The sequence below is a fragment of the Euprymna scolopes genome, chromosome 29 (assembly GCF_053919585.1).
Source record: "Euprymna scolopes isolate OS-2025 chromosome 29, ASM5391958v1, whole genome shotgun sequence".
Classification (NCBI taxonomy): Eukaryota; Metazoa; Mollusca; class Cephalopoda; order Sepiida; family Sepiolidae; genus Euprymna; species Euprymna scolopes.
The window spans coordinates 16214695-16230837 of NC_136510.1; the positions used below are offsets into that span (position 1 = coordinate 16214695).

Below are 16143 nucleotides of genomic sequence, written 5' to 3' on the forward strand. Positions count from 1 at the left end.
TATTTTGTGAACACAATTATTTGCTATTTCTCTTCTACAGTTTAATAGATTTTGGGGTTCTTTAAAGTACAGGATAGCAAATTTTTCATGAAGGCATAATTTACATGGGTCGTCTAAATGCCTACACGTGGTAGCTTGTCTTATTATTTTTCATTCGACTACCGGCGAATGTCCACTTTCTTTGAGTTCCCAGTATTTATTCGCTAGTGTTGTTTTTATACAGTGTTTTTTTTTATTATTGAATGTACTTTTGTGGTCATAGTATCGGGTTTTGAAATCTAAGGAAGTCATGCCTACGTAATATTTCTTGTTATTCGGGTTTTCTTTCGCAAATATTGTTGCCTGATAAACTACGCTTTTTGTTAGACATTTATTTTGAACTGGGCAAAGTGTGCGGTGTCTACAGTTGCATTTATCTTGTTCGTTATTAGTATTTTTATTTATGGTATGGTTGTTCTTGTCCGGGGTTGGTTTGTTGTTGTTGTTATTATTATTATTATTATTATTATTATCATTATTATTATTATTATTTCTGCTAGTGTTAGTTTTATTTTTGTCATGGTGTCTACTTTTTTATTGTTTATTTTGTTGTAGTTTACATTGTTTTTATTTAGTATTTTGTTATTATGTGCTTTAATTATCATCTCTAAATTTTCGCAACAACTGTAGGATAACTATAAGGTATTTTTATTGAAGATTTTGTGTAAGGGATTGGTTGCGGGAAAGTGTTTTTCAATAAGATCTAGAAATTTCTTGCCAAGTCTTATATATATATTGACGTTAAATTTGAACTCAACCTCAGATCAAAAGTCTCAAACTCAAATCCAACTGTTCTCTTCTCTCTGCACCTTCCACACTGACGCCCAAAATAAAGAAGACGGCTCTTTTATAGAGAGACCCAACCACATCTCATTTGCATACCCCCTCGCCCTCTTTCTTGTTACATCACGTGATTTTCAGCCATAAATACCAGGGGGCGGCCATTTTTATTTTCTCTTTTTTTCTTTCCTAACACGAGTCGCACGATGCATGAGGTAAGGTTCTTTACTTTTAACCACACACACACACACACACACACACACACACACACACACACACACACACACACACACACACACATATATATATAAATTATTAATATGATATATTATCACGTAGAAAGAAAAAAATAAACGTATTCTTTTTAACGTGTATCGATAATACTGAGTAGAAATGACTTGGGGGTGCTGCAGTTCCACAGCTCCAGGCACGAGCCGCCACTGGGTATACACACATTTGCCCTTTATATTTCATTGGTCATTTGGAGTTGTACACACACACAAACGAACGCAACTACTTTATATATATAGATATACATATATATAATGTGTAGTACAAAATATTTTTATATATATATAATGATATATCTATCTATCTATCTATCTATATATATATATATATATATATATATATATATATGTATATATATATATATATATATATATATATATATAATATAAAAAATCTTTTTATTAAAAATTTATTCAAATTAAAAAAAAATATATTATAAACCTGTAAGGAAAATATACAAAATTTTAATTATCCGACAGAGAGTATAGATAAGCAAGAAAAACCTTATTCCATGGAGTGTCAAAAAAAGCAATTCTTCTCATCAGAGAAAAGAGGTTTGCAAAATGTGCAATAAATTTTGCTGGTTAATACATTAAAGGAAACTACGAATATGAAATTAATCATAATTGCATCAAAAATAGTCTTTGACAGTTAGAGACAGTTTATAGGGATTCAATGAGATTTAGAAAGCAGGAAACGGTGAAAAGGGAGAATGTGGATATGGTAAAAATCCAATGAGAAAGACGGTAAAATCCAGGGCAAAATAAATCCGAAATGAGTCCATTGAAAATCGATTGGTAATTCATAAGAAAACAGAATTATAAATGTCCAGGGTAAATTTAAGCTCACAGAAAAGAAACATCAGACCATGGAGAAGTGGAGCTCCAGTTTTTTTTTATATAAATATTTTAAAATAAAAGCAATGGGCAGGGCAAGTGAAAATGTTAAAGTGGAGATTTATACTGAAGCTAAAAAATTGGGGTGGTAAGAAAAAGAGAGGAAATTGAAAAAGAAAGATAAGAACAGAGAAGAGGAATAAAGGATATAAAGAAGTAAAAAGAAAATGAAGTGAGAAAGAGAGATAGACATAGTTGAGAGAGGAGGAGAGTAAAAAAAGAGGGAAGGGGGCTGATAGAGAATCGTCTTTCTAAATCTATTTTTAGAACAGATAAATATAGGTCAGTTGAACTTAAAGACGATAATTCAGATTTATTTATTTGGGAAGAAGTTAAATATTAAAATTTGGGAAGAAGTTAAAATAGGCGCGGGATTCACTGATCATAAGTAATGGTTTAATAATTTAATGTATAATTATAATTATACGCATACACGTATATACATATACAAATATATAAATGTATAGACACATATATATATATAAAATAAAATAATGTGAAATAATATAGGATAAGAGGTGAGACTATAGGAGCAATTCCCTCACAAGCAATAGGGACACACACATGTAATTATACACAGACATATATGCATGCACACACACACACACTTATATATATATATATATATATATATATATATATATATATATATATATATATATATATATATATATATATATATATAAAAGATTTGGAACTACTGCTTCAGAAGAAGGTATATCTAATTCGTTCGAAAAATATAATAATTACGCACTGAATAACACGATTTTGACAATTTTTGAAAAGACATAAAAAATATTTGCTTTTACCTTAAAACTTAGAACCCAAATTTTATCCAAAGAAAAAACCGACGGCTCTGGTTCAGCGATCACTTCTTGGAAGGTTACCTTGAGGAAGGAAAAAAATAATTAAGAATTAATAAATACAGACAATTAGAAAAATAGAAGAATAGAAACTACAAAAGGTTTTATCCTATTTTAAATGGGGGACGTAATAACTTCGGAGAAAACCGTAGATGCTTACGAGTTTAACCGAAGATCTATCATTTTCTGCTGAAAAAAAAATGAATGTGAAAAGGAGATATAAACAGGAGCAAAGGGTTCTGGTACCGCACAGCATCTTTTCTGTCCTCGGTCAATGAAGGAGAATTCCTTCTAGACTGTGACATTTAAAATAAATTTTAATTAAAATCCAAAATGTTCCCTTTTTTCCCTTTCCTCCCTATTTTATTTTTATACTCGTTTCCCCGGTGCATCACAATATATGACAACGATACGATGAGAACGAGAAGCGAAGGTGTTAGAGACGAAATTCACGGCATTCAGCGTTGGGGTCGACGTTTGTTGTCGAATGGGGGACCCTGTGATCTCACAACCGTACACTCCCAAAATACAATGATAAAAAAAAAACAAGCAAAAAAAACGAAAAAAAAACGCATGGTGCCAATGTTTTAGATAGAGTGTGTTTGTGTTCTGGGAGTCTATGCTACTGCTATCAGGAAAGGCACTTGGCAGACATAGCACCAATATTTACATAAGACCATACAAAGATGAACAGTTGGTCAGATCACGTATTATGGATTTGAAAAACGTGCCCTAAAAAGGTTAAGATATAATCCTAAATTACGTAGATAGAATGGGATTATAGACTTCGAGGATAAACCCAATGGAAATAACTACGGTAATTCTGGGTCAACAATTTAGGTTGGCTTATTTTAAATAAATTTCTTACTGGGAAAAGGTGCACAGGGTTATTTAAAACATTTTATAGGGTTTTAGGTCTTCAGTATTAATCTGTTTTAGACATCCCTAGTTAGAATTAATTCTGCCGGAAAGAAGGTACGTTTAGTTTGGTTGATTAGGGTTAAGGGTCAGTGACGGTACAGTTGAAGAATAAAATTGTCTTTTAATTGTCTTTTAAACGCGTGTTTGTTGGTCTGTCACGCTTATATTTTTAAAGGTGTGTTCGTTGGTCTGTCACGCTTCTTTTAAATAGCAGATTGAATTGACATATATTTTAATGAATGCATGTTTTATTAGTTCCATTGCATTTTGATTAAAAAAAAAAACTATTATGAAGTTAAACAAAAACAAAAACAGTTGTTGAATTCGAAGTTAAAATGAAACTGACAACTACGAATTGATTACTTCATTTCGAAACGAATCTTCTAAGACACTTAGTCTTTTTTTTTTTTTTTTTACCATTTGCCTTCCTGGTATTATTCTATCCGAAAATAAATGAAAAAAAAAAAAAAAAAAGAAAAAAGAAAAAGAGCAAGGAAAAATGACGAACAGTAATTTCAGATTCAGGAAAAATGTTCATTTATTAGAAAGCTCCGATAATGCTATTAATTAATAGAAGAGAGAAAAAAAAAGTCATCTGGAATTTTAAGCGGAAAGCCTCGTTTTGATTGCAAACTAATGTGTATTCGTTGTTTTTTTCTTTTTTATTCCCGATATCTTTCTATTAAGAATTATTTCTAGAATTATATTGGGTACTTACAGGAGAGACCACGTAAAGGTTACCAACATCCTTAAGTGTTTCTGTGGAACGATACTGATTCAAACTTGGCACACCCAGGTTGTCAGTTCGTATCGCTTACCACTGAGCCACCGTCAACTTCCTGATGTTGGTAACATCTCATTTCGTAAGAAATATGTAGCAGACGACAATAACAGCAGCAGCAGCAGCAGCAGCAGCTTGCGGTTTACGAACTTGAATCTGTGTTTGGTTTAATAAAAAGGATCAACACACAGTCTGTTTCCACTTTTTTTTTCGACCAGGAGATTAAAAGCTAACTGAACACTTTTACGACACTTCTTCGAACCCCAATCTTCTTTCTTGAGGCCCTGGAGTTTGTCAAGAACACACACACACACACACACACACACACACACACACACACACACACACACACACAAGGCCCTGACTTCAGCACCGGCGTACGGTACACATTCTTCATAAATGAACACTCTCCCCCCTTTCTTACCAACAGAACTTTGCTTCAGAAATGAGCACTTTTCACAGGACATTCATTTAACGCCACGTGGAGTTCTTAAGTTATTTTGTCTTCCTTCATACACGTGGACTTTTTCCATTACAAACACTCTTCTCTTTTCCATTCCTTTTTTATTAGCACGTTAATGAACGTCTCTACATAAATATAAAAGGTATCGTGTGTGTGTGTGTGGGGGGGGGGTTCTTATGGACTCCAAAACGGCTAGACCGATTTTTTTTTTAATTTTAGACAAATATACTTTATGCGTCTGAGTGTGTTATTAGATATATTGTGTATCGTAATGCCTCCGATACGTATAAAAATGCTTGATCGAAACATGCTGTTTAAAGAAAGAACAGTCCGATTTTGACTTTAGTTAATACCTTTATACAGCATAACATCACAAATGCATCTGAGAGGTTTTTTCTCATTGCACACGCAAAAGGGCCCGGCGTATAAAATCAACAGTGAGGCTTTTATAAGACAGGGGACTGATCGAAATGAATGTTTCTGTTTAGAGCACAATTAAACCATGATATGTGTCTTTCGTATTTTAAACTTTATTCAAGCCATCTATAATATAAATCTCATCTGTCTGCTTAAATGTATGTATGTATGTATGTATGTATGTATGCCAGGTCATGTCATATGCTACTGGTACCATGTAACCCCGTACTACCTGCTTGTGTCAGGTCATATCATATGCTACTGGTACCATGTAACCCAGTACTACCTGCTTCATGGTCGGGTCACCGGCGACTAAACTTGTTTGGTGAGGAGGGCGGCTAGTCTCCCTGAAGGATTAAAAACAAGACCTTCCAAAGGGCGAATGAACTCTTTTCCTGAGTCAACGGTCAACTAGCACCGTGTATATTTGTGTGTGTGTGTGTGTGTGTGTGTGTGTGTGTGTGTGTGTGTGTATTGGAGTGGAGAGGGCTCCCGTAAGCCGTGGTGAAGGCAACCTTTCTAGGAGAAGCAAATCTCTGATTTAAAAAACCATAAAGCGGAAGACCAGTACCCGCATTAAGCTGGTCTGCAGTTTAATTTGTTGCTGGCTATCTTGCTCTTGCTTGTTACTGGATCTCAACATTTTGAACCGAGAGAGAGACTTAGCTGTCGTACAAAGCTAAGACTCTGTAACATCATCTTTGTATAGATACTCCCTCAGGCATTTGGGCTCATGGACTTTAAGTGTCTGAGGGAGTGGCACTCGTCTGACAAGACGTTGCAATCATCATGTATGTATGTATGTATGTATGCCTAAAACTTTCCACAGAGGCGACGGATTTTCACGAGATCGGCGTTTTGGAGTTCAACCCTTTGGATGACAAATATCGAAAAATTGGCCAAAAACATTAATTCCTCCAATAATTGTGTGTATGTGCGTGTATGTCTGCATATAGATGCAGGTATGTCTGCTTATTCATTGTTTATATATATGTGCATGTGCGTATGTGTCTGTATATGGATGTGTAGAAATGTACACATGTATGTGTATGTATGCATATTTGCGCGTGCGTTAGCGTATGTATTAATCCTTAACTACCTAAAAACAACTCATTGTCAACTGAAATGAACAAGTCGACTTGTAGCGACTACGAAAATTTTAAATGGAACCTTGTACTTGTCAAACACATGAAACCTACACAAACCTTTTCTCCCCCTCTCTCTCTCTCTTTCTCTCTCTCTCTCTCTCTCATCTACTTCATATACATGGCTGAACAAGCAAAAAGCAGTCAAAATGTAAAACCTTAAAATTGAAATTCCTCCCCCCTCCTCTCCCTACCCCCTCTCTTTTTTCTTTACCATTCTCTCTCCCTCCACCTCCCTATATCCATATATCTCCACCCACTCCTACCTGAATCTGCCACTTTCAAAACTGAAATATTGTCGATACCCGTCTCCCTCCCCCTTATTATCTTCTTTTTTTCTCTCGTATTTCTTCTAAAACACTTCTTCCAAATACTAACAACCATTTCTGTAAGGTCTGACGAGGCTGCTGGATCGTAAACATGGTCCAACATCCGAAACATATGTAACCAAACAGATAAAACGGTAATAAAAAAATAAAACACATATTTGATCTGCAATAGTATTGAGCACTCTCTTCTAATTACCAAATTTACCATATATATATATATATAGTTTTGAAAATAATAAGCAGAAGTTTCTCAAGAGCTCTTTCGGCTATTATCTCATCAGGAGAAAATCGATAGCGGACAAAATAATATTATGTCGAAAATAGAGAATGGGGAACTTATTGAATGTGCCAAAAGTACGGGGACACTAAAATAAATTTATTAACGTTTAAAAAACGATTAAAATATTGCCACAACGAGGGGGGGGAACAAACAAAAAACGGGCGAATATATATATATATATATATATATATATATATATATATATATATATATAGATAGATAGATAGATAGATACGTTCACCCAGTATATAATAATAATAATAATAATAATAATAATAATAATAATAATAATAATCGGCAACACGGGCAACATGAATCAGAACAAACAAAACAAATACACTGAGGACATTGCCAAGACTGCTGCAAAGAAGGTGGGCTGCCGTGATTGAAAATTACTCACACCTGAGAGTGTCCTATACTTCTACAAAGCCATATTTCGCCCATGCATGGAGTATTGTTGCTACACCTGGGCTAGCACATCTACTGCTAATCTCCACCTCTTAAACAGGGTAAAAAAGATAGGCTCCAATCTGATAGTTGTCGCACTATCAACTAAGCTCCCACCTCTGCCCCATCACCGTAATTTTGCATCCATGTGCTTATTTTACAATTATTTTAATGGAATGTGCTCTTATGAACTCAGAGCTCTTGTGCCCGATACATACTGCCAACTAACCAGACAAGTAACAAAATACCACCTCTTCACTATTAAGATCACTAAAAGCCGGAAAGCCTTTTACTCCAATAGTTTCTTATTTCGGATTGACAGACTGGAATTCCAGTCCTTGTAACCTACTCTGCCTGTACTGACATGCAGAACTTTAAATGTACTGAGAATAGACATCTCGCTGATCAATTCCCCAACAATTCCCTGTTAGACATGATCCTAAATAATAGTCTATTATATCCAAACGGGAATATACTTTGTTTGTGGGTAAAAAACAAAACAAAAAAAAAAAAAAACGAAATAATATTCCTAAAATAGTTTTAAAAGATTTTACAAGATGTTTTCAATAATTCTTAAAAAAAAAAAAAAAAAAAAAAAAAAAAACGAAAAGAAAAAACTAACTTCAATAATTCTTAAAAAACAAACATAAAAAACGAAAAGAAAAAACGAAAAATTCAATAATTCTTAATTAAAATAAGACCAAAAAACTTTTCAACAATCCATACTCTTTTGAATTTTTATTTTTGAAATTTATTTTTTGTATATTGATATTCATACTAACAAGGCCAATAGCCATTAATCGCGTGCTCTCGTGTAATGAATGAATGCGTGAATGTAGGATTGGCATGAAATTCTTAAAGATAAACTAAAATGACCGAAAAATGTGCTGAAATGACTTAAATAAATAAAAAGTAAATGACTTAGAATGACTTTAATGAACTTAAGAACGAATTGGATGACCTTAAGAATGACTTGAATGCTTAAAAAATAACTGGAATCCTTCAAAAACAACTTGAATAATCTGGAGAATGACTTGAATGGCTTTGAGACTGACTGGTTGTAAAGTGGGTGATCATTTTACATTAAATTAATACAGAAAAGTGATCCCCCACTTTATATCACAAAGTTACAAACATAAGTACAGCATGTAGTCAGAACAGATACTACACTTTGATCTTGGCCAAAAGGCCAAGAAAAGGGTGTTTAGTTACTCCCCCACCGAGCAAATTAGGCACAAGGCCGATTTTTAATGTGAGGAGTGAAGGGGAAATGGGGAACAACTCCCCGGGGAGTAGGGGAGCTGGATAGTGACAATTGGTATGAAGGGTTGCCCCTACATTGACCAAGGTCTTATATGTGGGGTTGCCCCCACATATGGTCTTCGCTTGCAGTATCTGCCGGAACAGATGGTATTTATTTGCTCCCCCACCGAGCAAATTAGGCACAAGGCCAATTTTTAATGTGAGGAGTGAAGGGAGGGGGAAGGGGAAAAGGGGACCAGCTCCCGAGAGGTGGGAAATGGGAGCTGGTTAAAGGTCAGGCATGTGGGGTTGCCCCCACATCTGGTCTTTGCTAGTCATAGCTAGTCCTAGCTTGCAGTATCTGCCGGAACAGATGCTACACTTTGATCTTAAAAAGCTAAGAACAGCATCTATTAATATCAGATCTTTGATCTTAACAAAAAAAGCCAAGCACAAAAGTGTTACGGACAGACCGATCGACGGAGTGACTTATAGAGTCGCTTGCACGCGACTAAAAACGCTTTATTCTATTTATTTAAAAAGAAAATACAACTTTGTTATACATTGATCTTGGAATTGCATTCACGAGCAAAAGATCTATCTAATTTGCATATTCTTTTAGCCATTCATTTTAATTAATTCCCTATTAGTTTTTTCGCTTTTCTTATAAGATAATCCTCTTTAGTTAACTATTACGTGTAATTATATTCATGCAGATATTCTACATGATTTATACTTGCATAATATTTGCGTAAAAAGTTTATAGCAAACACAAACATCTTTCTATATATATATTTATGCCTGCGTATATATATATATATATTTGTTTAAAAAAATTCTCCGTCAGTTTTTGGTCTACAGACATGAAACTTAATAAATAGGGTATTCGAATCGATGCAAAACTTTATACTTGGTTTTTAGCCTGGGAAAATCGGTGCAAATATGTGAAAATTAAAAAAAAAAAATGAAATTTGCCAGGTGAAGGTCGAACAACGGCATTATGAATATACATGCGTAACGTAATAGCTATTGGTTCATGTTCTTCTAAGTTTTAGCCTTTCAGAAAACATGACTTCATTGCTCATGCATTAACGTCAAAGGAAAAAATTAATCGTAAGCTAAACGTTTTGGTTTCGATTCTTGATGTTGGCGCACGAGCCAAATAAAAAAAAAACTTTTTAAATCATAACTATGTATTGGGTCCAAACGAAATCTGAATTAATCAAAATATCATATTTAAGCGTATTTTTCGACCGGGCAATGCAGGGCGGCCCGCTAGTTATTAAATAAATAAATGAATAAGAAAGAACGATCGGAAAAACGTACTAAAAAAATGAGAGTACATGCATAAGGGAGATATAGGCGTGAGAGAAAAAAAAAAAACGATTTGCCTTGTCACCGCTTCCGGTAGCGCTTCGCCGGAAGTTAGGAAGTACGTTAGCTGACTATAACACACAAGTTGATATCTTTTACAATGGGTGGATGATTGCATGTTTATAACATTATTAGTGCGCCGATGTGCTCAATAGACCCGTTTTCATAGGCTGTGTCTTTACCCACTGAGCCAACGACTTCACACCTTGAAAACTTTGAACTGATGTCGGTGAATAGAATGTGGATCAATTCAATGTGAGGCTCCTGTTGAGTGGCGAATAAAAATTAAAAAAAAAAAAAAAAAAAAAGAAATTTACTTTGATTTCAAATTATAAAATAGATTGAAACCCAACTCAACCCAACAGACGCCATGTTGAGTAGCTCGTTTACGAAAACGAATAAACAGATTTCAGGTCGGACGTTTTGGAACCGAGAACGAAACAAACATGAACTAATCCATTCTTAAGTTGCGTCCATTCAATCTGTTCTTAAGATACGTCCATTCAATCTGCGTTGTTAGCGATAAAAATGTAATTTCTAAATGTGATAGGCAAAGGAAAATGATATTTCGGACTTAACTGTAATAAACCATTAACGGACAGCGCGTTTCATAGATTTACGAGGACGCACATATATAAAAAAAAAATCACTGAAAGAAAACTACTTTCAATCAATACTTTCAACATGATAATTTCTTGAAGGCATTCATTCACTTTTTCGATTTGTTTTCATTCCAGCTCAATTTACAAGAAAGTGGCAAATCAGTGTCAGAGCAAATGGTGGAAACTGATGGAAATCAATTTCCAATAATTGAACTTGTAGCGAATCGTTATTTCACAAACAGAATCGCTACATGCGTTCAAAGGGAAATAACTCAATTGAAATTATTTCAAGTTTTAAAATAGACGCTAGATCTAAAAGAACACCGTCTCGCCCACGTAAACAGATGGCGGAATATTCACTGCGTGCTTCCTTCCAAAACCATGTAAATTCTACGGGGATTAATTTTTGTCTTCTCGCATATGGGTTCGGTAAAGAGGCAAACAGTGTTGCAATTTCGATTATAAATACAGTTCACGGGAAAAATCAGTTTAGTGAGACATCTGATTCACGCTAATGGATAAATACTTTAGGTACTTACGTATTTTTGGTACTGCACTGAAATAATGACGTTATTATTTCGAAAGACATTCTTAGGATGGGAAGAGTAGGGTGTTTTGTAAGTATTCTGTGCTTCCAACTGACAATTAAATAAATTTAAAAAAAGACACCGAGAAACTTGAATTTAAAAATAGCGTAGTACCCAAAATAAATCTGTCCTCCTAACTTCATTGCGAGATGTAAAAATTACGTACCAGGAAATACACATGCTGAGATGATTTACACTAATGGATAAATACCTTACCAAGGGATTTCTATTAATCCAACTAGCAATGAATCCACTCATAGCCTTGTACCCCTGGAGGGGCATAGGCCATCTACAAATTTGTAGATGCTTTTGTAACGACTGAGTTCTTTTTTCGGGTTGAGGGTGCTGGCCCTACGCCCAACATTCCCAGAAAGTACATACAGCGCCTAGCCTTCCCAAATGGTCATCCATCTGGTACTAGCCAGGCTAACGTTGCTTACCGTCGGTGATCTGGCTTTCTTGAAATCTTTTTCTTTTATCCAGACATGGATTTATACGTAGCCGTCTACATGAAAACATTTCTAAGCCTGCTCTAATAATAAAAAATATATACTGGATTTTAATTCCATATTGATGGACATCAATCTTCTTAATTTCGTAATGGTTTACCAAGCAAAAGAGAGTTAATACTTCACATTATCTATAATATAAACCTTACCTGTCTGTTTAAATGTATGTATGTATGTAATTATGTATGTATGTATGTATGTATGTATGTATTTATGTATGTATGTACTGGGTTACTACCTGCCTTATGGTCGGGTCACCGGCGACTAAACTGGTTCCCCCACCAGACTTGTTTGGTGAGGAGGGCGGCTAGTCTCGCTGAAGGATTAAAAACAAGACCTTTCAAAGGGCGAATGAACCCTTTTTGGAGGTCAACGGCCAACTAGCACCGTGTATATTTGAGTGTATGTATATATGTGTTGGGGTGGAGAGGGCTCCCGTAAGCCATGGTGAAGGCAACCTTTCTAGAAGAAGCAAATCTCTGATTAAAAAAAAACCATAAAGCGGGAGACCAGTACCCGCATTAAGCTGGTCTGCAGTTTAATTTGTTGCTGGCTATCTTGCTCTTGCTTGTTGCTGGATTTCAACATTTTGAACCGAGAAAGAGATTTAGCTGTCGTACAAAGCTAAGACTCTGTAACATCATTTTTTGTATAGATACTCCCTTAGGCATTTGGGCTCATGGATTTTAAGTGTCCGAGGGAGTGGCACTCGTCTGGCAAGACGTTGCAATCATCAATCATCATGTATGTATGTATGTATTGGTGGTCAAGGTCTGGTGTAGATGTGTGCTAAAAGCACACAGATGTCTTAGCGTAATACTGTGCTTCTCCCAGACAAATCAACCCCACCTGCACGTCGTGACCACTGCCACGCAGACGGGGCTCTGATGAACGGCGAATGTCCAGCGCCGTATAACTGGACCTCCACTGCTTTGTGTGCCAAGTTTCTTTTAACCAAAGGCTAAGGGTGAGGCAACCCTGACAGAAACCTCCAGAGGAGCTTAGACCTTGTCAGCTGTGGCATACATGACCCACCGGCGTGTGAAGTATGCTCTAGGGCCCAGTAACCTAAGTCCCAGTCATGGATCAAATGGCATGGTGGGTGGAGAAGGCTCCCGTAAGCCGTGGTGATGGCAACCTCTTTAGGAGAAGGAAAACCCTGATATAAAACCTGCGGCGACTGCTGCTTCCAATGATGTTGACTTGCTCTTCTTTTTGGTTCAATGTGGCAGTTGTTTAAAGAGAGGGATTGTCTCAGTGCAGAGTCTTTCCTCACTGTAAAAAGCTTCAAGCACAGGCAATGGAATACACATTTTGCAATCAGTGTGTTCATCAATAACAAAAAGGCTGGCTGTAGCCTGAAACGGCAAACGGATATTCAATGAGGACTGATGCAGATATGGGCGTGAATGGCAATAAAGGCTCTGGAACTTCCAGTGTCTGGCCTGGTAGGTGTTCAGCTTGGACCCGGTCATCAGTGGATGTGCTGGACTATAGAAGGTTCATAGAAGTGACCGTCCGGCACATGCTGCTAGTTGCGCTCATGTTTGTGTCATTTGAGCCAGAGATATATTAAGTAATGACAATACTCGAAAACGAGTTGCTGCCATCATGTATGTATGGATGTATGTATGTATGTATTTATGGATGGATGAATGTCTGCCTAAAACTTTCGACAGAGGCGACGGATTTTCACGAGATGGATATCATTTTGAAGCTCGCTCCTTCGGACGACAAATATCGAAAAATTGGCTAAAAGCATTAAATCCTTCACCCTCAACTGAGCACTTTTCTACAGGGAGGGGTCGCTTTTTTCGCCGATATTTTCGAATGTCATCACCACTTTTCGATTCACTAGCCTTAATTTAAACCTACGTCACTTTCGGTTTGGCAATAGGCACAACAGCAAACACGTCACTTTTTTTTTTACACTTTCTTTTCCTCCTTCGCGGTACGGGTTCCTGCTTACTACTCCTATTTTTTTTTTTTTTTTTGCACTCGCAATTTTCCTTTCTTTTTTGTTTTTTTGTTTTTTGCTCAACCAACACTCTTACGCACACCTCCACTTTCTTTTCCGCCTTCACGTCACAGGTTCGAGCCTGCCTGCCTACCTGCCTGCCTACTACAACTTTTTTTTTGCTCAACCCCCCCCCCCCCAAACACTCGGGCAACGCCGGGCACCCAGACTAGTTAATGATAAAAAAAAAAAAAAAGAAACTGTGTTAAATAAGACTATTTTTTAATATACATAAACGCAGTGTTCAAGTTGTTGTTCTTGGGTGTTGCATTTTTTTTAACTATAAAGAAGTCTATGATATTTAAATGAATCTTTAAGTGTAATCGATAATATATTCACCTTTATTTATTATCCATACCCCTCCATTGTCACCTCGCTAAAAAAAAAAAATATCACATGGTGAAAAAAAAAAGAAAAAAAAGTAAACTCCCACGTAATATAAAAAATGTAGGCAATGCAACATATTCACTCATTGTAATCGTCGGTAAGTGTTGGAAGTAGACGGTTACAGCTAATTTCGCGTTCAAGCTCCTTGGCCTAACGTTCACAGGAAACATGAGCTGGAACAATTACATCGAGGGCATTGCCAGGGCCGCTGCGAGGAAGGTGAGCTCTCTCTACCGTGCTAGAAAACTTCTAACACCCGAAAGTATCCTGTACCTCTATAAGGCCACTATTCGCCCATGTATGGAGTATTGCTGTCATATTTGGGCTGGTGCATCGGCTACTAGTCTCTCGCTCCTTGACAGGGTTCAAAAGAGAGTCGCAAATCTGATAGGCCCTGAACTGGCATCTAAGCTTCAGCCTCTGTCCCATCGTCGAAACGTTGCATCCCTCTGCCTGTTCTACAAGTATTATAATGGTGAATGCTCTGATAAACTGCAATCACTTGTGCCCCCACGACGTAAACACCCTCGAGAGACCCGACAAGCTGCAAAATCCCACCCCCACACTGTAGAGATCCCTAGATGTAAAAGATCTTTCTACTCCAATAGTTTCTTCCCCAGAACTGCTAGACTTTGGAATTCCATTCCAGGTCACTGCTTCCCCAACTGTACTGACTTGCATAAGTTCAAGTGCAATGTGAACCAACATCTCGCTGCCCAAATCCCTACATAGTACCCCAGTAGATGTTTCCCCTGATAGTAGCCCCCTACACCAAAGTGGCAATGTGCCTTGTTTGGGGTGAAAATGTAAAAAAAAAAAAAAAAAAAAAAAAAAAATATCCCTAAACTATTTTTTGAATAAATATGTTTATTTACTTTTATGCATGTATCGCATATACTTTTTTTTTTCGAATAATTATGTTTCTTTAGATATATTTTTTTTATAATATATTTCATTCAAGAGGTTAATGTAGTTTGCTTGAAGCATTGTTGATTGAGTCTATAAAAGAAATTTAGGCTTAAAGAAGGTAGAACAATAGAAAGATGTAACTGACGCAACCTAAGATATAATGGTGGAGCCAGGTATATTTTATTCATTTGTGTGACAATTTGCTTTTAAATAAATCCATTGTTAAAAATATCTAAGTATTTGTTAGCACTTACGAATTTATCGCATTTGGTTTAGTTTTATATTTAACATTTTACAATGGAAACTATTTTCATAGAAATGTTAATTAACTTCAATCTCTCTTGTTGAACTCAGGAATTTTTCTGTCGAACTCGGGAATCTTTCTGTAGAAATCAGTAATTTCAAAAGTTAGCCTGTATTTAATCCCTGGGGGTTGCATACACTTGTTCCGTCAGGCATAACTGGGTAGAAGTAATTCGCAATTGTATTTTTAGTGTCATCCACACTGAGTATCGAATATTCAACCTCAAGAAGAGTGTAACTCACAACTATATTTTACCAAGTACAGTAGAACCCCGAGATACTGTTGTATAGCAGGGGGTTTCATATTTGGGATCGTATTAACGATAACGATGATGACGATACTGAGGGGAACATTTATAACAGAGTGAGATGGGAATTCATTATTGAATGAATGTGTATTACTGTTTTTTTTTTACATCAGACTGGTGAATCATTACTTATGATGGCGGAGGGGGACACATTACTTGGAAGGAGGTATACAAAGTTCATTAAAGATGATTAACACATGACCTTCAATTGTTGAATGACGACACGAAGACAACAGTTACAAAAATCGATGAT

The 16143-nt window shown here is 36.1% G+C and overlaps 1 protein-coding gene and 1 pseudogene across 1 annotated transcript in view; both read right to left on the reverse strand.

The window, feature by feature from the left end:
* The window catches only part of LOC145252505 (caveolin-3-like), a 73885-nt gene that overhangs the window by 11159 nt on the left and 46583 nt on the right, over positions 1-16143 (reverse strand). The window contains exon 2 of the mRNA XM_080112011.1: positions 2816-2893. Within this exon, the coding sequence (XP_079968137.1) occupies positions 2816-2893 (78 nt within the window). The remainder of the gene's footprint in view (positions 1-2815; positions 2894-16143) is intronic.
* LOC145252977 (U2 spliceosomal RNA) lies at positions 8717-8854 on the reverse strand (annotated as a pseudogene).